At 37.0% G+C, this 26,383-nt stretch overlaps 1 protein-coding gene across 9 annotated transcripts in view; it reads right to left on the bottom strand.

The window, feature by feature from the left end:
* Nucleotides 1-4,794: 4,794 nt before the first annotated feature.
* The window catches only part of ATRX (ATRX chromatin remodeler), a 320,378-nt gene continuing 298,789 nt past the window's right edge, over nt 4,795-26,383 (bottom strand). For all 9 annotated transcript variants that reach the window (XM_058712606.1, XM_058712608.1, XM_058712607.1 and 6 more), the window contains 5 exons: nt 11,601-11,750; nt 10,633-10,758; nt 9,609-9,704; nt 8,974-9,102; nt 4,795-7,688 (listed from right to left, as the gene is read on the bottom strand). In XM_058712606.1, the coding sequence (XP_058568589.1) occupies nt 7,410-7,688; nt 8,974-9,102; nt 9,609-9,704; nt 10,633-10,758; nt 11,601-11,750 (780 nt within the window). In that variant the 3' untranslated portion in view covers nt 4,795-7,409. The remainder of the gene's footprint in view (nt 7,689-8,973; nt 9,103-9,608; nt 9,705-10,632; nt 10,759-11,600; nt 11,751-26,383) is intronic.

Below are 26,383 nucleotides of genomic sequence, written 5' to 3' on the forward strand. Positions count from 1 at the left end.
GCTGTATTCAAAAATGAATTGTGATATCTTAAAACACACTTTAAAGTATTCAAACTGGACTTTTCAGACACTTCTTTTTGGATCACAGAAGGAAATGAAAAGAGAAAGCCAAGCCCTCTAGGCAACAGTGAAGAGGGACAGAAGGAAGTGACTTAGAAACACCACACCAAGGGGGAGTATTCTGTTTAAGACCTTGCTGAAAGTAAAAGCAGACAAATGGGAGCTGATATGCAAAAGAACAAAGTGATAAGGTACCCTTAATGGTTTGCTAAAGGGTGGAATTAAATCATGGTTCTAGGAAGGGTTGCAAGCCTCTTCAATGGCAAAAACATAGAATCTGATACACGTTGTTGAATCCTGCCTCCTCCAGTCAGTTATGAGACACTGGGTGAATAACTGAATTATTTTAAACCTATTTCCTCACCTGTAAAACAGGAATTACAAAAGTGACTAATCACAGTGCCTGACACCTAATAGGTGTTCAATAAATCTTGCTTTGTGAGTGAAGATTCAGAGAGGTGAAGAAACTTTTCTAAGTTTATACAGATTGAGCCAGGCCCTCGAATTCTAATGTATCAAAATTGTTTTGCTGGTTTTTCAGTTCTTTGGAAATATATAAACTATTCATGGTCCTTATAGCACATCTCCATAACTAAAGAATAGTTTACCCTTATCCTGACTGAGACCACTACACTAACAGAGCTTTCTCTCTTGTTTTCCTGTGAATATAGCAGCATTTCTCATTTGAAAAAGAAGATTTTAAAGTACTTGGTACATTAACCTGCCTCCTTTGAGGAAGTCTGAATGATTCCATTCTTGGCACTGAAGGACACTAATATCTGGAAAGTGGAACAGTGTTTCTAGAGCCTATTGTTCTAAACTTTGATGATTGTGGTAAAAGAACCTTTTAAACAGATTAAATATCCCTCTGAAACAAAGTCCTGAAGCCAACACCCTAGATACTAAATTAAAAGCTTAGGGGATATGTCAGCAGTCTTCCCATTTTACAGGTGACACACAAGAATTTGTTTCCCTTTCATTTTGGTTCACATATTCCTCTACTTTCCGCAAACATTTTCCATTTTGAAGCTTAGTTCAGTAATAGTTATTCTGAAATTTTACTTAATGTCGTCTGGCAGACTGAAGAAGTGAATTGGAATACAAGTGTAATAGCAGGCATCTGAATGGAGTGGAATGAGAAGTGGAATAGAAGCTAGAGGACACCGGTACTCTTGGGCCTCTTTCCGTTTCTGGGCCTTTGTTTTCCAGATTGTAAAGGGAAAGGGCTAGGCTACAGAGTCTCTTAAGATCCCTAGCATTCTATGATTCTATGGGCTTTCCCCACTACACTGAAGTATTAGAATATAAAGGAGTATATATATATGTATGTGATGGGGGGGGGTGAAGAAGGGGGAAAATGGCAGGCAGGCAGGCACTTCATTTGAGCTTACACATCCAGTAGAGTGTGCAAGATAAGGGAAGAGGGCAGGAAAACTTGCTAACAAAAGGTCTACTTTACTAAGGATAGTATTCAAGCAAGCCTGCATCACTAAAGCCTCCACTCTATAGCTGAAAGCCTACCAAGAGCTGGGAATGAACTAACAAGACCTCAGATGATTATATTAACCACGTTTTTCCCAAGTTTGGTTTTGTTTCCACTGAAATGTATTCAGCAGGCTAGACATGTTTCTACCGACTTTGCTACTGGCATGTAAGGACAAGGACAAGCAGCTACAGAAAAAAAAAAGATTACTATTTCACTCTTCTTAGTTTGGGTCACAAGATTTGACTCTTTATAAAACCTATACCTCAAAAAGTATGCCATATGTGTTGTGACGTAAGAGTCAATATAAGCAATATCGCCTCTTACTCATTATAAATTTCACCCAGACCAGACAATTTAAACATTGGCCTAATTTGGGGTTTAAAGTTATGAATAGAATGGAAAGTTATCGTTAAAAGCTGACTTTACAGAACCAGACTTATATTTACTTTGATGTTTTGTCATGTATATAAACCCAATCAGGCAACAAAGATAGAAGAATCAGATCCTTAAACAGTCTTTCATTTTCTGAGTTCCAGAAACACAGCTCTGGGAGTGCCTCTGGGCAAAAGATAAAGGTTACAGTTATGGAAGTGGTAATTAGAGCCCATTACAACTTATCTGCTTTGTCATTAAAACGCCTGTCAGACCTCTTATTTTTCTAACCCGAGGAAAAGAAAAGGTATACCTTAGTCTGGGAGAGTGTTAACCAAAGGCAAGGGATTTCTAATTCTGTTCACAAATTTACCACGTAACCTTAGACAAACCCATCGCCTTTTGCCTTCAAACTGTGCTTAGCTCACAGTTAAACTTTAACTCTTGGAGCTGAAAGGCACTTCAGGAACTCACCTGGTCCAGGGTCCTGCCTTCAGAAGTGAGTTGTCATTATAGTCCTATTTTCCAAATGAGACCTAAAGACCCAGATAGCTCAACTAGAATGTTATCTGCTGCCTAAGTGCAATGGATTTTATTTTGTTCTTTTACCTTAACTGTTATGAGGAGAATGTAATTATTCTTTTTTTTTTCACAGATATGTCGTATACAGGTTAACACACAATAACCACAAGGCACTTTGAAAACACCAAAGGAAACTTATAATATTAACAACAGATACTAGCACTTGGAATGGGTGGGTCTGAAGGAAAACTAAAAGGAATGGACTTAGCCCTTTGAAAAATTAGCTTGAGGAAACAAACAGCATTACACTCAATTTAGTTAAATGGACCGAACTCACTTTCTATATATACATGTAAGAGTATAATTAGGAGTAATGAAAAATGAAAAAAAGAACAGGTATGCCACTAACGGTCTTACCATTAGGCTTGAGAGGGTAATCAAAGCAAGTGACATTTTGCACGTAAAATAAGAAATCCTGAAGAAAGTGGGCTCCTTGGGGGAAGAGTAAAAGGAAATGACGGCTTTTTCTTGCAATTTAAGAAGTTCACTTATACAACCTCTAGTGATCTCTTCCTTTCGCCCTTAAAAATGGTCTATAGTCTGGTCACTGAATGCCTGGATTATCTTCCTGTCTCCAATCTTTCTTCATTTTGCATTCTTAACCATTCAAATTACCTGTGCCAAATCGCCTTTACCTGCAACTTTGAACACATTAACCACCTCACAAACCCGTAATCATCCGTTATTGAATGATTTATTCAGCATTTCAACATCTTCCATCAATCCACTCCAATATATTCTCTTTCCCAATCCTTCTCTACCTTTATTCCTTTTCTTTCAATACTACACTTTCTCCTCATATACCTGAAACAAATCCCATCCTTGCATCTGGTAAGTCATCTCTCTTCATCTTTCTTGAAAACCAACACTTACTTGATGTGAGAACTATAGGGAGAGGGTTGAGTCGATTCAATAGATAGAAGTCTCTTGGTAGTCATCTGATATGATTAACTAAAGGAGATTGGAGCTAACTCCCCTCTTCCTTACATGTTTCTACCAGCGACAAGGTGAGGACACAATGATGAAGCGCAGAATTTGGAGGAGTGCTACAGGGTAGAGATTGCTTGGAATATGTAGTAGTTGTGAGTGTTAAAGAGGGCCTGTAGTGTTTTAGGATTTGTGTCTTTTATTCGTTCAATTACAGCTTTCTCTCCATTATCTTTAATAAAGGCCTCAATTTATATGCTGCCTTCCTTGATGAACATATGTAGTAGTCACTATCAGATCTCTCAAGTGAAGGGTGACTGCCATAGTTAGCCAAGTAGGCACAATGGTGACAGGAAGGATATTCCAAACAGAGGGTGGCAGTATATACTGTAAAGCAATTTTATGGCAGTACATACGGGAGTAAAACTCTTAGGTGGGCAATTCCATTATTATATCCAACATGAGTAATATGGGCAGAGTTTGGTTACCTAGCAGATATTAGGCTTAGAAACAATATATATTTTGGATTTTAAATTTTTATTCACCTCCATATAACAGCATATATAAAATGTTGCACAGACAAAAAGCATTTCTGAAATTTGGTAACTCTTTTGGGATTGGCACAGATTACAGACTTGAAAAAAAAGCCATGGTGGAAAAATTTTCATCTCTAAGGGTAGATTTGGTACGGAGATAGCTAAAAGTCACTTGAGACTAAGTCTAGTGAAATCAGGTGGGTAATAACCTGAACATAATTTTTAATGAAATAAGCATGTAAAAGAATGACCTAATTTACTGTTAGAGTAAGTATCTATAGCTTCACAACATGCCACCCTTAAAAGAAACAAAGGTTACTGAGATAAGGTAAGTAATTAAAGTTTTGTTTGGGGCATAAATGTTAAGTATCTGATTTTGTGATAGAGGGAAAATGGGCATAGCTAAGGGGAAACTACAAAATATTCAGCTTCTTTGGAGGCCAGGTAATAAGGCTTCCATCAACCTGCTATGGCTTCAGGAGGGTAAGCAGCTTTTCTATCAAGTGTGGATTGGTAGCCTTGCTTGATTTAAATGAGTGATTTCAGCTGTTAGGAAACAGGAAATTGGTGCTGGATTACAAAGAGACAACCAAAACTAACACAAACACACATAGGCTTCCTGGTATGTAAATTATTTTTGAGGTTAGAGATCTCCTTTTACAGAATTTAGTACATAACAGATTCAAAGACCAAACTTTTTGACCTCCCAATATTAAATAACTAAATGTGCAAAAGAATCACCATTAAATAGGACATCAAAAGCTATACATTTTCTATGAAACAATATGTGCACAGATTTTCAAAGCTGTGAAAATGCAATAAAGAGCACAACACATTTTGGTCACTTTATTAAATGACATTAAATAGTTTAAGTTTCAACTACTAAACAGCACTTTGAATGGTGAAAACACAGATAGTATTATTGTCATACTTGAATGCTTTTCTTTAAAAACACAATTCCAGTCCTTATATATATTACAAAACAGCCTTAAAGGAAGAAGTGACATCTTTTCTACAGTACTTAAGATACTCAATATGAAACTGAAAAGCAGTCTAAACAGAAACAAAGGCAAGTCTTCACAGCTGTATGATTTCAGCAGCCAAAGCTGGATGATGGACCGAAACATTACTATACAACTGGGACAAAACATATACAATATCACAATACTAAGCAAAAACGCTTTACACCCAAAGAAATAAAACAGGTTACAAAATGTGGAGAATTTAGCAGGCAAAACTGTATTACAAGCAACATTTTAAATCGTCATTTTTTAAGCCATTGCAACTATTTAAAACATCTAAAACAAATAGAAAAATGAGCCTTTTAGTATCTTAATTGATGTGATTTTGTCTTTAAATATTTGTTAAAGCTTGATGTTATACTCAAAGTACATATTATGTAGCTAAAATGTCAAGTGAGAAGAGTGTATGCAAAGTGGTCCAAGTTTTATTTCAAACTCTCTTAGTTCCAATTAATCCTTTCTATGTATTACTCCTTAAGTCATAGTTTCATCCATGGTGAAAAAGGTTTAGAAGGTTGCCTACAATTTTTACATCCATGTCTTTGAGCAAGTAATCAGACCATGTTGAAAGTTCTCAGGTCTAGTAAATCAGGTTTAAAGTATTCTGAACTTGCAGAAATACCAACTGACAACAGCTGGCCATTGTGTACTGCCTTTAAATACTTCTCATAAATCTTGTCCTTTTCATTCTTCTAAAGTAAAAACATATCTCCCCCATCCCAATTAAATAAACTTGATTATATGGCTGGCACAATATCCAAATATATGGAATTTGTTAGTGATAACTCACCATGGTAAAGTGGGAGGGGGGATGGAGTGGATCCACCTAACCTCACAAATTCTGTATCACAAACCTTAGTGCTCTTGGATGTTTACCACTAGTTCTTTCATGATAAAAATGGAAATCTCTTAATCATCCAAATAACTCAAAACAGTTCTAGCTAATGTTAAACTCATTCTAATCCAGTGATACCTAGAGCAATTCCGCCACCCAACTTTCATTTTTTATGCAATTCCTTAGCTATTTCCACTACCTGTTACATCACCATCTCAAAAATGGTTTTGCCATGTTGAGTTGACTCCCATAGTCTAACAATCTTTTTCTTCAAGGAACTCAAGCAACCAAATTGTACATGAATAAACTCATAGGTCATTTTATAGGCTTGGATTAAGAAAAACAACAATTTAATGGTTTTCTAGTAAAAGTTCATAAAAGGGTAGTAGATGAATTTTGATCCTAAAACTGCCTCACGGATCTAAACTAAAAAAAATCAAACTTTGAAATGTAAGTTATTTAAAATAACATAGGAAAGTTGAGGGAAAAGAACATAAGGGTGACAGAAAAGAGGAAGAGCATAGAAGCCAGTGATCCTTATCTTTCGGAGGAATTATTTCACAATACTGACAGTACTGGGAATTATTAAAGCACATTCCTCATGTGAACTTAAGAAGTCAGCAATGGTTCTGCCATTTTGATATTTATAGAACAGGGTGTGACCCTACAACCACACCATCATCCTTAACCTCCTAAAATGCTAGAACTTGATTTTGTTAGTCCACATCCCACTGCCAGCAACAGGATGAAGCACTAGCACTGGCACAAAGCAGTTAGGAGGTGTGCTTTATATTAGTGCCAGGAGCGAGAAAATTCATGTGTGGGAGATAATCCACAACCCTGAAATTTTACCAGTAATTATTTAAGCACATATAAGTGAAAATAAAAAATGGCCCAAAGACTAAAGAAGAAAAAGGAATTCTCTTCTTAGGCTATACTTAAGGCTGTTTATACAATGCTAAGATAACTGCAAGACTCCTCCAAGTTTTAGAGCAGTAGTATTTGAGAATATTGCACACAATTCTGTGTCAAAGATAACCCTTAGTTTCTAACTTTCAGTCACGGAGATAACAGCAGGAGCCGAGTTGCAGACTTCAGTCAAAAGAACATTAAAACCATTTCAAACACTTTAATAAAGAAATGGATTAAGTACAAAAGTATTTTATAACTTGAGGAATCAACTCTAAGAACTCAGCTGTGTATTTTTATATGTAAAGAACGAATATATAAATCTGTATTCTTTGCTAAATTCATTAATTTTATGACAATTTTATGGTCGCTAAAAGCAGGCATAAAAATTTAGAGAGGAAATCTGTGGAGTTGTTACTGTTATGGAAGGACTTGTTTTCACTGAAAACAATTTGAAATATCTTCTGTACTCAATGTGTGTAAGAAGATTCTAGGCAACATCACTGACAAATGTCAGGAAAAAATGGGATGCCCTATTAAAAAAATTAAAACTAATATGGAAGATTGGCATTTAAGGGGACCAAACTATTTATACAGTTGAGTTCTGTTAAGTCATTGATTCCTAAAAAAATAAAAGATCTTTCTATGATTTTAACAATCCATTTAAGCTTAGTGCAAAATCACATTGATTTCCCTTGGGAAGGTCCTGGATTTTTGCTTCTCATTGGGGGTGGTGCACGTTGCAATGGTGGTGGCTGCATACCACCAGCTACTGACTGATACATTCCTCTCATATCAATTTGCTGGTAGTTAGAAGGATTCATGATTAAATTTGGAGGCTTTGGCATCATGAGGTGACCCAGTGTTGCTTGTTGATAAGTCATTTGTTGTTGTTGCTGCTGATTGTACTGCTGCTGGAGCCTTCGGTTCATAAGTATTCGCTGAACACAGCTGATTAACTAAAGAGAGAAAAGGGAGTGCATGTTACAAGTGCATGACCTGTCTCAAAGAGGCAAATATCAAGTTTTAAGTTAAAATCAATTTGTTAAGGGTGTACCATACCAAAAGGAAAACACATTATTGTTATCACCATTACTAATTTGAGGCATTCACAAGACCATTACTGTAGAAACCAGTTAGTAACACCATTTAGGGCTAAATTTTCTTAATGACTTGACTACTGTATTGCAATGCAAGCAGTATTTAGGTTAGTTGCCATAGTAACTGTCCTGCGCTATGATTAGTTTCAAGTATTAGTTACAGCACTTTTTGTCAAGTCTCATTTCTTGTTCATTCTTCTGAATATTTCACATAATGACAGACAAACATTTTTAGTGACAAACACCAAAGGGGAAAAGCATTTGCAGTGGGAATAATTCCTACTTGGACTATCTCAAATTTCCTAAGATAATCTGAAATCAATAATTCTACAGCGCTTTCTAAGTAAAATTCATGCCACAGAAATTGATTCCCTGGAGTCAAGAGTTGAAATTTCCCACTGAAAGGCAGATGGCTGGCAAACAACTATGCTGGGAAAAAATGATCAAAGGTCCTGGAATATGCTAGCCTTTTAAAGAATTAAATAATTTAATAGGAACTGGTGACATATATCATCTATAGCTCCACTTTTTTTTTTTACTCTCAAATATATTAAAAAGTATACTTATTTTGGGAAGGTGTTTAAAAATGGTAAATATGGTAAAAGTTTGGCAAAAATCCTTTTTAAAAAAAATTTTTTTTAATGTTTATTTATTTTTGAGACAGAGAGAGACAGAGCATGAATGAGGGAGGGTCAGAGAGAGAGGGAGACACAGAATCCGAAGCAGGCTCCAGGCTCTGAGCTGTCAGCACAGAGCCCGACACGGGGCTTGAACGCACGGACTGTGATATCATGACCTGAGCCAAAGTTGGATGCCCAACTGACAGCCACCCAGGCACCCCTGGCAAAAATTCCTTTTTAAATGTCCAGACTACATAAAATATAAAATTATGTGAAAGAGATCCTACATAATCTTCAAGGAGACCCACTTGGGAAGTTGTTGCTCTTCTGTAATCTGGTAACCAAGATATTACACCTTTACTTGACATTATTAGGTTTTCTGACAATACTTCTTCCAGGAACAACCAATGACCCAGCCAGCCAGCCATATGAGGAAGGGATGGTTATTGACATAGATGTCACACAAACCCATTATTATGAATTCAAGAAAATTGGACATAACTTAGAAATAGTCAAACTCTTACCATTTGTTGTTTTGTCAATACATCATTGTAGATTGCTTCTCTTCGTTTAACATCAAGCTCCTGACTGGCTTGTCTACTTAATGCTAACGCCTGTACTTGGGCCTCTGAGAGATTCATGTTTTCTTTCCACTAAAAGAAAAAGGTTCTATTTACTCCTTATTGCAGTACATTGAGGAAAAATAATTAAGGTACTTAAAAATATTCAGGATTTTAAAAGTTTTTTTTCTCTCTCCTTTATTCTTTTCTAAAGAAAACAAGGATGTAAAAAGCAAGGCACTAAGTTATCCACCGTTGTACAAGGTTTGGCTATCTCTGGAGTGAAACTACTTGGATTTAATTGGTGCAACAGATAAAACTTGTTTATGTAAACAACACATACATTTCTATGACTGACTGATTTCCCATTTCTTAGCTATTACCCATTTCTCTTTTGTGCCAGCTTTTAGGTAAAATTGCTGAATTATAGCTTGACACTATTATTCAGTTTACGAGCATTTTACTATTGCCAATAAAGATATAAGAATTATGCTGTTTTTCCCACAGAAGGAGTGAAGCAAACAACAATTAAAAATTAAAACAAATTAGGGGAGGGACAATATTGCAAGTTGGAGTAAGACAACTGCCAATTAACTTACTACGGCTGAAATTATATCTTCAAGAGGCTGAATCCTCACTGCCGTCACACTGTTCGTTGCTTCCACAACCTTTTCTCTTCCTTGATTAATGAGGTCCTAGAAGAATATAAGAAATCTTATATAGGGCATATAAAAGATGGCCTGGTTGTAAAGTATAAGGATCCTTCCTCTTGCCAATTGCTAGCACTTGTTTTCTTTGTAAATGTTTATTTATTTATTTTGGCGGGGGCAGAGAAAGAGGGAGAGAATCCCAAGCAGACTCTGCACTGTCAGCACAGAGCCCAACTTGAGGCTCAATCTCCTGAACTGTGAGATCATGACCTGAACCCAAATCAAGAGTCAGGCGCATAACTGTCTGAGCCACCCAGGCACCCCTTTTATATAGCATTTGGTTTTAAAATTCTTCAAATAATTGAAAAGCAGAAAACTGCAGCATCAATAAAGTGGGTAAAATGCATCAGTGAGGGTCTTGTTAGGAAGATAAAAGTTTGGGTTTGCACCAGTAATTTATAAATTTAAATACATTTTAAAAAGGAAACACTTTCAATTAAGTTATTACATTATTGGTATAATAAAACCTAATCTTTCTTATTTAATTTATAATTGACTCTTAATTAACTTATTTCATACTGAACATTATCATATACTTAATGCTGCATCTCCATTGCATCACAATGTAAATTAATGTATTCTATTTTCAAACATTAAGTTAATTTGTTTATTCAAAATATTTTATAACTGAAGAAAGTTCTATTTCCCCAGCTAGTCAGCTGCCTATTGTTCCTTAATTAAAACAATTCAAACAACATTAATTCAAGGCCTAATTCTCTTGTGCTCTGAACAAACCACATTCTACCATACTATGTTGGTTCAAAAGGGTCAACAAAATAAAAGAAAAATTTCTTGGTCTATTCAGAGGTAATCTTTTGGAGAATGTGATATTCCTGCATAGGGAACCCTCAACAACAGGCACTTGAAATTGCCTTTAATTCAAGTTAAACTACTTTTGTACTTCACAACTTACCTCCAGCTGTTGATTACTCATTGCTGACAGGGCTCCCAAATTGAAAGGAATATAAGGAGTTTGAGAGTTGAAACTGACAGGGGGTAAATTGGTCCCAGTTGGTATGTTGAAACGCATGGTCAGTCCCTAAAAACAAAAAATTATGCACTTTCCACACTGTGATTTAAAACTTGAAATTCTACATCACCTACTGGTTTAGAAAAGAATCCACATTCTCAGATCTAAGAAATTATTAACACTCTTCCACACACAAACAAAACACCCTTTTCACCCGAAACCAAGATCTTATTACACAGAAAGTTTTAACCCCTAAAGGTGTATTCTTTTTTTCTGATAATTCCCACAGAATGGGGCAACTCAGAGAATTCTAATGAGACTCCTAACATAACATTAACGTTAAAGAAGTTTGGTACAATGAGTTAGGAGTTTAAAGAATTCAGGTATTAGGATAAGGTTTCCCATGCTCAGGCACATTTTTGCTCAAGTGGATTGGTGTTTAAAATAAACATGGAAGGAATTATTTTAAATAAAGTTGCTGTTGGAGAGTGACATTAATTTCCAATAATGGAATATTTTTGTGTTCTGACAGTCAAAATTTAGATTTCAGGTACACATGCTAAAGCAACATTTACTCCTACCTCCAAACTCTAAGCTCCTGTATATCTGTTACTAGAGTGAGGGTGTTGATGGGAGTTAAGTGATGCTAAATATATAGCTTCCCACTAATCTCTCAATTCAGCAAGTGCTAAGCAGAAATGGGGTTACTACACTTTAAGTGGAAACTATTTTCTTCTTTCCTTTCCTCTCACCCTACCCCAAAAGGTAGCCAAAAGCCCATACACTGACTCTCATATTGTTCCTGACGACTATTATTATTACTTATTCCAAACGTGACCCTTTTCTTACTCACCTCTCTTTCAAATGACTAACGCAAATACAAAAACCAAAAAGCATTTTGAATGAACTACCTTCTTCTCTGCTTCATACTCAGCCCAAGCTGCTTTTCTTTCTTCTTCAGTCAACTCTTCTTCTTCTTTGTGGTCCAAAAGAGAATCGTGCTCATGATATCCTACAATGTGTTCTTTATGTATTTGAAGAAGTTCTGCAAGTATGGTGTCCTGTTTAGAGGGGTTGAAATAACAGAGAATTATTTTTTCTCTCTGGATCCTACCTCCAAAGTTCTTTGGCCTACTGTCAGACTAGAAACTAGACACTGGCTGCTACACATATTTCTGATATATATGATATAAATTACTTAGAAAACAGTCACAATACATGCAACACCAGCCTCTTATGTAAGAACTTTCTATATAACAATGTTTATATAAGCATGTTTTAGGGGTTCAATTTTTTAAATGACTACTTTTCAGCTTCAAGGTTTTTTTCCTCCAACTTTCTTCTAATTTTTCATATGTACTGCTTTGTATTTTGCTTTTTTTTTAAGATTTTATTTTTTAGGTAATGTCTACACCCAATGTGGGGCTTGAATTCACAACCCCGAGATCAAGAGTTGCATGCTCTACTAACTGAGCCAGTCAGGTGCCCCATGTTTTGTACTTTGTTCTGAGTTGATAATAAATGCTAATATAAGTCTGCTTAAATAAGAGATTACATTGGATGTGCATGCTAAAAATCATAGCTACTCCTGTTTATACATATTTAACAACTTTATTTTCACAATCACTTTGGCTACCAACCACTATACTACCGAAAACCAAATCTAAATTAATCTAAACAGCTACAGGACAATTTGACTAGAACATATAGCCCTTATATTTCAACTGTACAAAGGTCAAATATAAATTACACTGAAAAGACCCATGGTCAAATTTAAACTGATACACATTGTTTATCAATTTATTACAATTTTTTTAAGTCATAGTGTCTTAAGTCAGTCTTTTAAGGTTAAAAAAATTAAAAGCTTGAAAACTGGGATCATTTATATACTTAGTAAGAACAACCAAACTCCTGTTCTGTGTAATTACAATTATGAGAGGGACACAAAGAGAGGCTGGGAGAAAGGGGTTAAAGTGAACCATAGATATGTTACTTGCTAATAAAAAATTAAAATACTCACAAGTTGTTTATTAAGAAATCACAGATGAAAACCTGGATATATAAAAGGCAAATTAATTCACTTTACAAAAGGATTTTTCATAGCTTCTAACAGCAAGTTCTTTTAGAACACACTTTCTAAATTGAGTGTGAATCTAGTGAAGTAACAAATAATTATAGGGCAAGGGAAAGGTTGCAGAGGTATATAGTACATTAAATGTAATCTACATCTAATAATGCTTAATGCCTTCCTAAATTTCAGCACAGACAAAGCCCACGCTTGAAAATAATTCTGTCTTTACATCTCCATCCACCTCCAGAGTATAAGGTCCAATGCATGGTAGGAGCTCAAATGTCTGTTAAATAACTCAAGATGAAAAATTCAAATTATGAGGCCCTAAGTTTTTTCTGCACATAACAAATGCTAACACTATTTCCAAATATTCTGAATATCTGGTATTATGTAAATAACTCTTAATCTCACTACCCCCATAAACACCTGAAATAATTTCATCATTCCATGAAATAAAAGGAATTGATTTCCTTAATGAATACAGCTGTAATAATTCATTTTGACATGATGTGCTATTTCTTTTGTTGAAAACCAATAACATTAAAAGATTACACAAACGAGAGGGCTCAAGAAAGCCTAAAGGCAGAATACATAGATGCTAACAGGTTCAATTCTTCTGAAATGTTAACTAAACATTTCTCTTCTACACCAGTGTAGAAATCTATCATCAAAGCTGACTTCCCATATAAAGTCATATGCCATATAAAACAGGTTTATAATCACTAGATAGATCTCCAGAGTTCACAGTTACTGACCAAGCAGGCAGGGAGATAGGCCAATGTGATTAACTTCTATTAAAAGATAATGCCTTCCTTATGTGTAGGTCTCCCATGCTCACCCCCAACCATGACTCAAGAGAGAGGTATATAATAAAACAAGATAACACTAAATATTTTTAATAAGTGACCATGACAAATACAATTAGGAAAGTAATCTATTCTACAAAATACCAAATAAATTATAAGGTAGAAATGTTCTATGGATAGTCCCTAATTTTACTTCTGTTAAGCAAGAAATGATGTTCTTAACCATATCAAAAATAACTTCATTTCTCTAAGAAAGAAACCTAAGAGAAAGACCAAGAGAATTGTGTGCTAGGAACTGAATTTATTTTCAGCTGTGCCACTGATTCTCTCTGTAACAATGAATAATTTAGTCTAGCTATGACTGTCACTTAAACATGAATGAAATCCTCTCTACTCACATGTCTAACAGGATGATACGAGAATAGCAAAAATAGATGAAACACCCAATTCTTTGGAAATAAATCCTATGTCAATTAAGTGCAGTGTTTATTTCACAATTATAAACACCACAGTTAATACATTACTTTTTTATAGTTAGAGAGAAAGCCTTTCCAGAGATGCACATATGCAATGTACATGTGCACACGCGCACACACACTCTCATATATACCCTTTAAAAAATGTCTGATTAGGGAGTTTTATCAAGTCAACCCTTATCATCCTATAATTTCAAAGTCCAAATTTATCACCTTGGAATTGGTAGAAACCTATGTCAAGAGAGGCAAAGTAACTTGTTCCAGTCACACAACTAACACTAACTGGGACCAGAAAGTGAATTTCCTGACTTCTATCCAGTGATCATTGTATCACATTATAAAGAATGACCATGGTTTTGTTTTTTGTTTTTGTTTTTGAGAGGAGGGAGGGGCAGAAGGAGAGGGAGAGGAAGAATCTTAAGCAGGCTCCACGCCCAGCTGAAATCAAGAGTGGGACACTTAACCGACTGAGCCACCCAGGTACCCCAAGAATGAAATATTTTGAGGCATAGTTAGTTCCTCCATTTCCCAGATCTGTTCTCTTATATTAAAAAAGACTGAAGGATTCCAGGGGTGGGAGAAACCCAAGTATGTCTATTTTCCCCCCACTTTTTAACACTTTTGTACTTTTTGAAGTTTTTTTGAAGCATATGTTAATCTTTTAATAAAAGGAAATCTAAAAACTGAAGCAAACACAATTCTCAGAAACAAATCTGTGAAAGGCCAGTTCGTGCTTAGCCTAAACCTGACATGAACTATTTTACCATTTTCATCTTTTGGAGATAGTCATCCTAGGACACCCCACTTCCAAAACATTAGTCTTCTCCCCACCAATTCCAGACTTAAGATCTATCCTATCAAGTCAAGCATGATTGCTTTATTAAGGTCAGATTATGGTAGAGACTCAGCTTCTGTCCATACATTCACTTTCCTTTTGACCCACAGCCAAGTGAAAGCCAGTAAGTCAGAGAAGAAATGCATGTGACATTGTTTTGTATTATTAAAAAATTTTGGACCCTTTCCCCCAAATATTAGCTCCCTCCAAACATCAAACCAAAACACCATTGAAATTGCTTCTATTGGCTACAACACTTCCTTCTTTTCAAAGAATTTAAAAAAATACAGAAACAATGCTAATGTCCTATTTTAAAACCTAGAAATAACTAATGGTAACACCTGTCATATATTTCTCCACACATTCACATTTTAAACTCACACTCACACACACATTTTCACATAAAAATGGTATTGTACTACAGTTTTGAAAACACTTTTCTGAATTATTATCTTTCCATGGACATTTTACATCAAATACAAACCATAATTTTTAATGGCTGCAAGATGCTTACAAAGTATATAGATATACCTTATAATCTATTTAATTATTCTCCTACTTAATTAAGGGTTTATTAAGACATTTAGGCCACTTCCAGTATTCATTATGACCAATTCTGCAATGAAATACATTAATGGACAATTTTAATGTATTTCAACCATTTGTTCATACAATAACTATGCCGATAATACTCAAGGACTTAATGTTTACAACAATCTTCACTGTAACAAAGAAAAGACACTACATGTTAAATTAACTGATTTTTATAGGAACAAGATTCATTTTACACAGCTCACGAGGGCATGAGACAAAAGCACGAGGGCAAAAATGTTTCTTTCCTCTAGAGTGCCGTTTGAGACAAAAGAGAAAGATACAGAATTTCTGATATAAACTGTTTCTACATCTTTCCCTTTGTAAATTAACTGTAGCATACTGTCAATACAAGAAACAGATGATGAGATTAAAACAGCAAAGAAAAACGTGTAACAGAATTCTCAGAATGTTTCTTTGGGAAAAACAGTTTTGCAAGTCTAGAGCAAATCATACAAGTTAATAAAGAAAAATTTCATCCCAATGTACAACACAATCAGTGGAGAGGCTTTTTGTTTCTTCCCTTTGAAGCATGCATTTATTAGTTGCTATAGCAACACTATTATTGAAAACAATACTGGAACAGAATCTATAATCACTAGGCCAACAGTCATGAAAATGAGGTTTAAATTATATCCAAATGTGTACCTTTTCTTTGTCTAAACTTTATTTTCCTTCAGTAAGTGAAAAAGCTTACAAGCTGGGAAAAAGCATGGTCTATATTCTAGCTAACAGCTAAGTTAGCTTAAGCTTTAAAAATGACTGGTTTAATTAATAAAACAAAATCAATGATAAATTAAAAGTTTAAGTTAATTTATTTAGAAGTTTAAAGTATTTGGCAAGCTGACAAAAATTCCCATCTAATCAATTCTGAAATTCAACCTTGAAAATAAGAATTTTAAAAACAATCAAGTCTTTGCCTAAGGGTGGGGGTAGGGGTTTGCCATGTTTCAAAATATTTTGCTTGCCATCACTTTGAATTTGAATTTTATAATATCTGGAAATAAAATGCCACTGGAACACATAAGTGCCACAGGACCCATTCAAAAGCTATGAAAAAATCCTTTTATTACTTCAATAAGTCTAGATTTTTAGTAAAGAAACTTAATATTCCTGGTAAAAAAAAAAAGTTTCTACTTTCAAATTTGAAGCCTGTTCCAAACTGGAAAAAAAAAAGCAACATACTTGAAAAGTAACTAGGGAGCTACTGAATAAAGTTCATGTACTACCTCATATGAGATTTTTAGGTCAAGAGTATATAACTTCTGCCAAAAAGCATTTATAAACATATCCAGATTCCCAAATTGTAGGTGTAAAAAAGACAGTGACAACTACAGAACTTGTCACTTTCAAATAAGGAAAAGGCAGGCCTGCCAAACTGACTTTGGTGGAAGGTAAGAGCCAAACTCTCCTTTGATAAGAATGGTTTCTACTCAATTTAACATTCAAAGAACTAGATAGTATATTGAGTATTTAGCCTTTAAAAACTGGTTATCCGTTATAATTACTACATAAGCCACATGCCATTCAATGTGAGGTAAAGAGTGTCATTCCAGATTTTACAAGACTGCAGTGACTTTCTAGAGGTTACAGCTTTCCAAGTAGAGCCTGAAATGGAACTTGATTCTCAAGCTATACAATGTGGGGTTCATATTATCTCTTTATTTCATAAACACTGTTAACATCTTCTAACTATAGCTATGCTGTAAAAAGGATACAGATAGAAGGAAGACTATTTGTATGAAATAGGAATGAAAGCAGATATTTAGCAGTTCAAATTACATTTTAAAGAAAGAAAACATTAAACGATGAAAGACAAAATAGTAAAAACAAAATATACAAATATGGTCATCTATCTAGTGATTCTTGTACTGACCAAATCTCTCATGCAAATTATATTCCTTTAAGGGTTCAAAGTAATGAATATGATATAAACATCTTGGTCATGAAAACATCATTAACTGAAGAGATAGAAGGAAGCATTCACCTACTTGATTCCCCTAAAAGTATCACAGCCTAAATTTTCCACTGCTCCTATTCCTAGAATGTTACAAGGCATATTCTGAATCAGCCAACCTAACCAATCAAGTAACATACTTTAGGATAGTAATATACAGATACTGTAGCACTCAAGTACTTTATATTAATTCAGGATCACTGATCATTCCAACATGTTAGTTATGTCCTTCTGAATTCTCATAAATGAAAGTGGAAAAAAGTGAAAGGATATATAGCCTTGCTTTCCAGGTTTCTCCCTACACCAGATAATTTCATGACCAGACTGTTAGACATACAAACACCAAAATAATTTTTGCTGGAATCAACTGATTTGATAGAAAGAAGACCTATGTCAGCCTTTTGAATTTCAGAGGAAAATTTAATGGCAGGATTTATTTTAAATTATATACACATATATAAAACTTTGTAAATTGGGAAACTTTATGTGTAGTGATTAAGATCGCAGGCTCTAGAGTACTGCTATCCAACAGAACTCTGGGCAATGATGGAAACGTTCTGTCTGTGCTGTCCAGTATGATAGCTACTAGCCACATGTGGCTTCTGAGCACCTGAAATGTTACTAGTGCAACTGAGAAACTAAAATTTTAATTTAATTTCTTTAAATACAAATGTAGGGGCGCCTGGGTGGCTCAGTCGGTTAAGCGTCCGACTTCAACTCAGGTCACGATCTCGCGGTCCGTGAGTTCGAGCCCCGCGTCGGGCTCTGGGCTGATGGCTCAGAGCCTGGAGCCTGCTTCCGATTCTGTGTCTCCCTCTCCCTCTGCCCCTCCCCCGTTCATGCTCTGTCTCTCTCTGTCTCAGAAATAAATAAAACGTTTAAAAAAATATTTAAAAAAAATAAATACAAATGTAAATAACCACATGTAGCCAGTTGCTCTTGAGTTAGTGCCGATCTAGAGTCTTACTGGGTTTAAATCCTAGTTCTAACATTTACTGGCCCTATGTCCTTGAGCAAGTTACCTCTCTAAATCTCAGTCTCCTGGTCTGTAAAATGGGCCTAATAACTATCTATTTCACAGGATCTACCATGGATATTAAATATTACACATGAAGTGCCTAAGCACAGTGCCTTATTTACTAATGACCTTTGAATTGCTAAATCTGATGGTCGATTCTCAGACTTGATCCTATCCATCCACCAGCAACATCTGACAGATCTTAATCCCTCTCTTCACCAAAATACTATCTTCTCTTGGTTAGCTAACTGGAAGAATTCTACTGGTGTTATTTACTACTCTCTCTTACTTCCAACACTGTTTCTAAAGGTCTAAAGCAGACCCTAACTTTAAAAAACAAACAGTGTGTTACTCTACAGAGAAAGAGGTTTTACACTTTATCCAAGTTTTTCTAATGAAAAATTCAGGAGATGTTTGACAGGACAAATTATTTGATATCAGAATTGTCCTAGAAAACCTTGGATATATGGCTGTCATAGAAGGACCAATAAATTATTGCCTGTTCTGTGACTGTATATGTATTATATTTATTTTATTTTTTAAATATCTTTTTTTGAGAGAGAGAGAGAGAGAGAGAGAGAACAAGTGGGGGAGAGGGAGAGAGATGGGGACAGAGGATCTGAAATAGGCTCTGTGTTGACATCAAGTAAGCCCAATGAGGGGTTCAAAATCATAAACCATGAGATCATGGCCTGAGTCAAAGTTGGACGCTCAACCGATTGAGCCACCCAGGCAGCCCAATTTTATTTATTTTATTTTAGATGGAGAGAGAGTGAATGGAGGAGAGTGGCAGAGGGGGAGAGAGAGAATCTTAAAGGAGGCTCCACACTCAGCGTCGAGCCCAACACAGGGCTCAATCGCATGACCCTGGGATCACAACCTGAGCCAAAAATCAAGAGTTGGATGCTCAATCAACTGAGCTACCCAGGCACTCCACTGAGATAATGTATTTAAAGGAACATAGCACGAACACTTGATATGTAGTACTCCTTTTGCTTTCCACTTTGCCTCATCCTATATTTTTTAAAAATATTAATCTTTTTACACATCAGCTATAAAACATTCTTGCCAGAAACATATGCTGTGAATTTAATCAAGCCTTTGGGTCTAATTTCCAGTTTACAGAATATATAAGAGATAGAAGTTTAAACACACCAGGAAATAAATTCAGAATGAAGGGAGGGGATATGACTACACTAAATTAAAAATATAATAACAAGAGACAACAATCAAATATAATGTGTGGACCTTGAATGGATCCTGATTTGAACAAAGGAGCTATAAAAGATATTCTCAAGACAACTGGAGTACTTTGAATACAGATGTGGTATTAGATGATGTTAAGAAATTAAGAAGTTATTAATTTTATGGTATAGTGGTTATATAAGAAATGCCTTTATGTTTTACAGATTTGTTTATAAGTGTAATTATAAATGAAACATCAAAATCTTAATTTTAAATAATTTTTTTTGCAACTACATGGATGGAACTAAAGGGTATTATGCTAAGCGAAATTAGAGAAAGACAAATATCATATAACTTCACTCATATGAGGACTTTAAGACACAGAACAGATGAACATAAGGGGAGGGAAGCAAAAATAATACAAAAAGAGGCAGGGGGACAAAACATAAGAGACTCTTAAATATGGAGAACAAACAGAGGGTTACTGGAGGGATTGTGGGAGGGGGGATGGGCTAAATGGGTTAAGGGGTATTAAGGAATCTACTCCTGAAATCATTGTTGCACTATATGCTAATTTGGATGTAAATATAAAAAGTGAAATTAAAAAAAAGAAAAAAACCACATTTTTCATGTTTATTTTTGAGAGAGAGCGAGCGCGTGCATGTGCAGAGCTGGAGAGGGGCAGAGAGGATGTAAATTTAAAAAATGAAATTAAAAAAAGAAGAAAAACACATTTTTCATGTTTATTTTTGGGAGTGTGAGAGAGAGAGAGAGAGAATGAGCACGCACATGTGCAGAGCTGGAGACGGGCAGAAAGAGGGAGAGAAAATCCCAACCAGGCACTATGCTATCAGCACAGAACCTGATGCAGGGCTTGATCTCATGAACCATAAGATCATGACCTGAACCATAAGATCAAGAGTCAGACGCTAAACTGACTGAGCCACCCAGGTGCCCCTACTTTAAAAATATATAATTTAAAATATTTCAGAAAATAGAGGAGGCAATAGTGGTAAAATATTAACAATGACTAAATCTAGGTGTGGGGTATGAGTATCCATTATATTTTTCTGGTTTGAAAATTTTAAAAATAGGAAAAAAATTAAAAGGAACATTTTTTTAAATTTACTTTGCAATAATGGAGACAGAAAACACTAGACAATGTGACAGAATTCTGGGACAGCCCAAAGTCTGAAAAATGGGTCATTATCCTTTTTACCCTTTATTATCCTTTTTACTCTATATTTTAGCACACCAAAACAGTTTTCTAAAGCTGGGATCTGAATCCAAGTCACCTCTTTATAGATTTTTTAAAGCTAAACTGAATGCATAATTGCATACTAACACTGTTCTAAGAACCTCACGTGGAATATCTAATTTTCATAACAATTCTATGAAGTACATACTATTATCATCACCATGTAACTGATGAGATTTTCTAAGATAATGAATCAGCATGGGCTGCTGGCTCTTTCCCACCACAATTAACCCACAGAAACCACAGAAAGGAAAACAAACCATGAATTCCAGGAACTTATTGGTGCATGCAGGTGTACGTGCGCGCGCGCGCGCGCACACACACACACACACACACACACACACACACCGCACCCCTGCAGTGACAACAAACTGACATCATGAGGGAGGGAAGATGGCGGCGTAGGAGGACGCCTGGCTCACCGCGCGTCCTGCTGATCACTTAGATTCCACCTACACCTGCCTAAAGCACCCAGAAAACCGCCAGAGGATTAGCTGAACGGAGTCTCCAGAGCCAAGCGCACACGAGAGGCCCACGAGGAGGGTAGGAAGGGCGGCAAGGTGGTGCGCGCTCCACGGACTGGCGGGAGGGAGCCGGGGCGGAGGGGCGGCTCGCCGGCCAAGCAGAGCCCCCGAGTCTGGCTTGCAAAAGCGGAGGGGCCGGACGGAGTGTGTTCCGACAGAAAGCGCGACTTAGCGTCTGGGAGGTCATAAGTTAACAGCTCTGCTTTCGGGAAGGCTGGAGGACAAAGGGAGGGAGAGCTGCTGAGCCCCCGGACGACAGAGCTCAGTTTGGTGGGGAACAAAGGTGCTCGCCAGCGCCATCTCCCCCGCCCATCCCCCAGCCAAAATCCCAAAGAGAACCAGTTCCTGCCAGGGAACTTGCTCGCTCCGTGCAAACACCCAACTCTGTGCTTCTGCGGAGCCAAAACTCCAGCAGTGGATCTGACTCCCTCCCGCTGCCACAGGGCCCCTCCTGAAGTGGATCACCTAAGGAGAAGCGAGCTAAGCCTGCCCCTCCTGCCCCCGTGCACCTTGCCTACCCACCCCAGCTAATACGCCAGATCCCCAGCACCACAAGCCTGGCAGTGTGCAAGTAGACCAGACGGGCCACGCCACCCCACAGTGAATCCCGCCCCTAGGAGAGGGGAAGAGAAGGCACACACCAGTCTGACTGTGGCCCCAGCAGTGGGCTGGGGGCAGACATCAGGTCGGACTGCGGCCCCGCCCACCAACTCCAGTTATACACCACAGCACAGAGGAAGTGCCCTGCGGGTCCTCACCACTAAAGGGACTATCCAAAATGACCAAACGGAAGAATTCCCCTCAGAAGAATCTCCAGGAAATAACAACAGCTAATGAACTGATCAAAAAGGATTTAAATAATATAACAGAAAGTGAATTTAGAATAATAGTCATACAATTAATCGCTGGGCTTGAAAACAGTATACAGGACAGCAGAGAATCTCTTGCCACAGAGATCAAGGGACTAAGGAACAGTCACGAGGACCTGAAAAGCGCTTTAAACGAAATGCAAAACAAAATGGAAACGACGACAGCTCGGATTGAAGAGGCAGAGGAGAGAATAGGTGAACTAGAAGATAAAGTTATGGAAAAAGAGGAAGCTGAGAGAAAGAGAGATAAAAAAATCCAGGAGTATGAGGGAAAAATTAGAGAACTAAGTGATACACTAAAAAGAAATAATATACGCATAATTGGTATCCCAGAGGAGGAAGAGAGAGGGAAAGGTGCTGAAGGGGTACTTGAAGAAATTATAGCGGAGAACTTCCCTGAACTGGGGAAGGAAAAAGGCATTGAAATCCAAGAGGCACAGAGAACTCCCTTCAGACGTAACTTGAATCGATCTTCTGCACGACATATCATAGTGAAACTGGCAAAATACAAGGATAAAGAGAAAATTCTGAAAGCAGCAAGGGATAAACGTGCCCTCACATATAAGGGGAGACCTATAAGACTCGTGACTGATCTCTCTTTTGAAACTTGGCAGGCCACAAAGGATTGGCACGAGATCTTCAATGTGCTAAACAGAAAAAATATGCAGCCGAGAATCCTTTATCCAGCAAGTCTGTCATTTAGAATAGAAGGAGAGATAAAGGTCTTCCCAAACAAACAAAAACTGAAGGAATTCATCACCACTAAACCAGCCCTACAAGAGATCCTAAGGGGGATCCTGTGAGACAAAGTACCAGAGACATCCCTACAAGCATAAAACATACAGACATCACAATGACTCTAAACCCGTATCTTTCTATAATAACACTGAATGTAAATGGATTAAATGCGCCAACCAAAAGACATAGGGTATCAGAATGGATAAAAAAACAAGACCATCTATTTGCTGTCTACAAGAGACTCATTTTAACGTTTTTTTTTTTTTTTTTTTAATTTTTGGGACAGAGAGAGACAGAGCATGAACGGGGGAGGGGCAGAGAGAGAGGGAGACACAGAATCGGAAACAGGCTCCAGGCTCCGAGCCATCAGCCCAGAGCCTGACACGGGGCTCGAACTCACGGACCGTGAGATGGTGACCTGGCTGAAGTCAGACGCTTAACCGACTACGCCACCCAGGCGCCCCAAGAGACTCATTTTAGATCTGAGGACACCTTTAGATTGAGAGTGAGGGGATGGAGAACTATTTATCATGCTACTGGAAGCCAAAAGAAAGCTGGAGTAGCCATACTTATATCAGACAAACTAGACTTTAAATTTAACGCTGTAACAAGAGATGAAGAAGGGCATTATATAATAATTACAGGGTCTATCCATCAGGAAGAGCTAACAATTATAAATGTCCATGTTGCGAACACTGGAGCCCCCAGATATATAAAACAATTACTCATAAACATAAGCAACCTTATTGATAAGAATGTGGTCATTGCAGGGGACTTTAACACCCCACTTACAGAAATGGATAGATCATCTAGACACACAGTCAATAAAGAAACAAGGGCCCTGAATGATACATTGGATCAGATGGACTTGACAGATATATTTAGAACTCTGCATCCCAAAGCAACAGAATATACTTTCTTCTCGAGTGCACATGGAACATTCTCCAAGATAGATCATATACTGGGTCACAAAACAGGCCTTCATAAGTTTACAAGAATTGAAATTATACCATGCATACTTTCAGACCACAATGCTATGAAGCTTGAAATCAACCACAGGAAAAAGTCTGGAAAACCTCCAAAAGCATGGAGGTTAAAGAACACCCTACTAAAGAATGAATGCGTCAACCAGGCAATTAGAGAAGAAATTAAAAAATATATGGAAACAAACGAAAATGAAAATACAACAATCCAAACGCTTTGGGACGCAGCGAAGGCAGTCCTGAGAGGAAAATACATTGCAATCGAGGCCTATCTCAAGAAACAAGAAAAATCCCAAATACAAAATCTAACAGCACACCTAAAGGAAATAGAAGCAGAACAGCAAAGGCAGCCTAAACCCAGCAGAAGAAGAGAAATAATAAAGATCAGAGCAGAAATAAACAATATAGAATCTAAAAAAACTGTAGAGCAGATCAACGAAACCAAGAGTTGGTTTTTTGAAAACATAAACAAAATTGACAAACGTCTAGCCTGGCTTCTCAAAAAGAAAAGGGAGATGACCCAAATAGATAAAATCATGAATGAAAATGGAATTAGTACAACCAATCCCTCAGAGATACAAACAATTATCAGGGAATACTATGAAAAATTATATGCCAACAAATTGGACAACCTGGAAGAAATGGACAAATTCCTAAACACCCACACTCTTCCCAAACTCAATCAGGAGGAAATAGAAAGCTTGAACAGACCCATAACCAGCGAAGAAATTGAATCGGTTATCAAAAATCTCCCAACAAATAAGAGTCCAGGACCAGATGGCTTCCCAGGGAAGTTCTACCAGACGTTTAAAGCAGAGATAATACCTATCCTTCTCAAGCTATTCCAAGAAATAGGAAGGGAAGGAAAACTTCCAGACTCATTCTATGAAGCCAGTATTCCTTTGATTCCTAAACCAGACAGAGACCCAGTAAAAAAAGAGAACTACACGCCAATATCCCTGATGAATATGGATGCAAAAATTCTCAATAAGATACTAGCAAATCGAATTCAACAGCATATAAAAAGAATTATTCACCATGACCAAGTGGGATTCATTCCTGGGATGCAGGGCTGGTTCAACATTCGCAAATCAATCAACGTGATACATCACATTAACAAAAACAAGAGAAGAACCATATGATCCTGTCAATCGATGCAGAAAAGGCCTTTGACAAAATCCAGCACCCTTTCTTAATTAAAACCCTTGAGAAAGTCGGGATAGAAGGAACATACTTAAAGATCATAAAAGCCATTTATGAAAAGCCCACACCTAACATCATCCTCAACGGGGAAAAACTGAGAGCTTTTTCCCTGAGATCAGGAACACGACAGGGATGCCCACTCTCACCGCTGTTGTTTAACATAGTGCTGGAAGTTCTAGCATCAGCAATCAGACAACAAAAGGAAATCAAAGGCATCAAAATTGGCAAAGATGAAGTCAAGCTTTCGCTTTTTGCAGATGACATGATATTATACATGGAAAATCCGATAGACTCCACCAAAAGTCTGCTAGAACTGATACATGAATTCAGCAAAGTTGCAGGATACAAAATCAATGTACAGAAATCAGTTGCATTCTTATACACTAACAATGAAGCAACAGAAAGACAAATAAAGAAACTGATCCCATTCACAATTGCACCAAGAAGCCTAAAATACCTAGGAATAAATCTAACCAAGGATGTAAAAGATCTGTGTGCTGAAAACTATAGAAAGCTTATGAAGGTAATTGAAGAAGATTTAAAGAAATGGAAAGACATTCCCTGCTCATGGATTGGAAGAATAAATATTGTCAAAATGTCAATACTACCCAAAGCTATCTACACATTCAATGCAATCCCAAGCAAAATTGCACCAGCATTCTTCTCGAAACTAGAACAAGCAATCCTAAAATTCATATGGAACCACAAAAGGCCCCGAATAGCCAAAGTAATTTTGAAGAAGACCAAAGCAGGAGGCATCACAATCCCAGACTTTAGCCTCTACTACAAAGCTGTCATCATCAAGACAGCATGGTATTGGCATAAAAACAGACACATAGACCAATGGAATAGAATAGAAACCCCAGAACTAGACCCACAAACATATGGCCAACTAATCTTTGACAAAGCAGGAAAGAACATCCAATGGAAAAAAGACAGTCTCTTTAACAAATGGTGCTGGGAGAACTGGACAGCAACATGCAGAAGGTTGAAACTAGACCACTTTCTCACACCATTCACAAAAATAAACTCAAAATGGATAAAGGACCTGAATGTGAGACAGGAAACCATCAAAACCTTAGAGGAGAAAGCAGGAAAAGACCTCCCTGACCTCAGCCGTAGCAATCTCTTACTCGGCACATCCCCAAAGGCAAGGGAATTAAAAGCAAAAGTGAATTAC

The sequence above is a fragment of the Neofelis nebulosa genome, chromosome X (genome assembly GCF_028018385.1).
Source record: "Neofelis nebulosa isolate mNeoNeb1 chromosome X, mNeoNeb1.pri, whole genome shotgun sequence".
NCBI classification, from domain to species: Eukaryota; Metazoa; Chordata; class Mammalia; order Carnivora; family Felidae; genus Neofelis; species Neofelis nebulosa.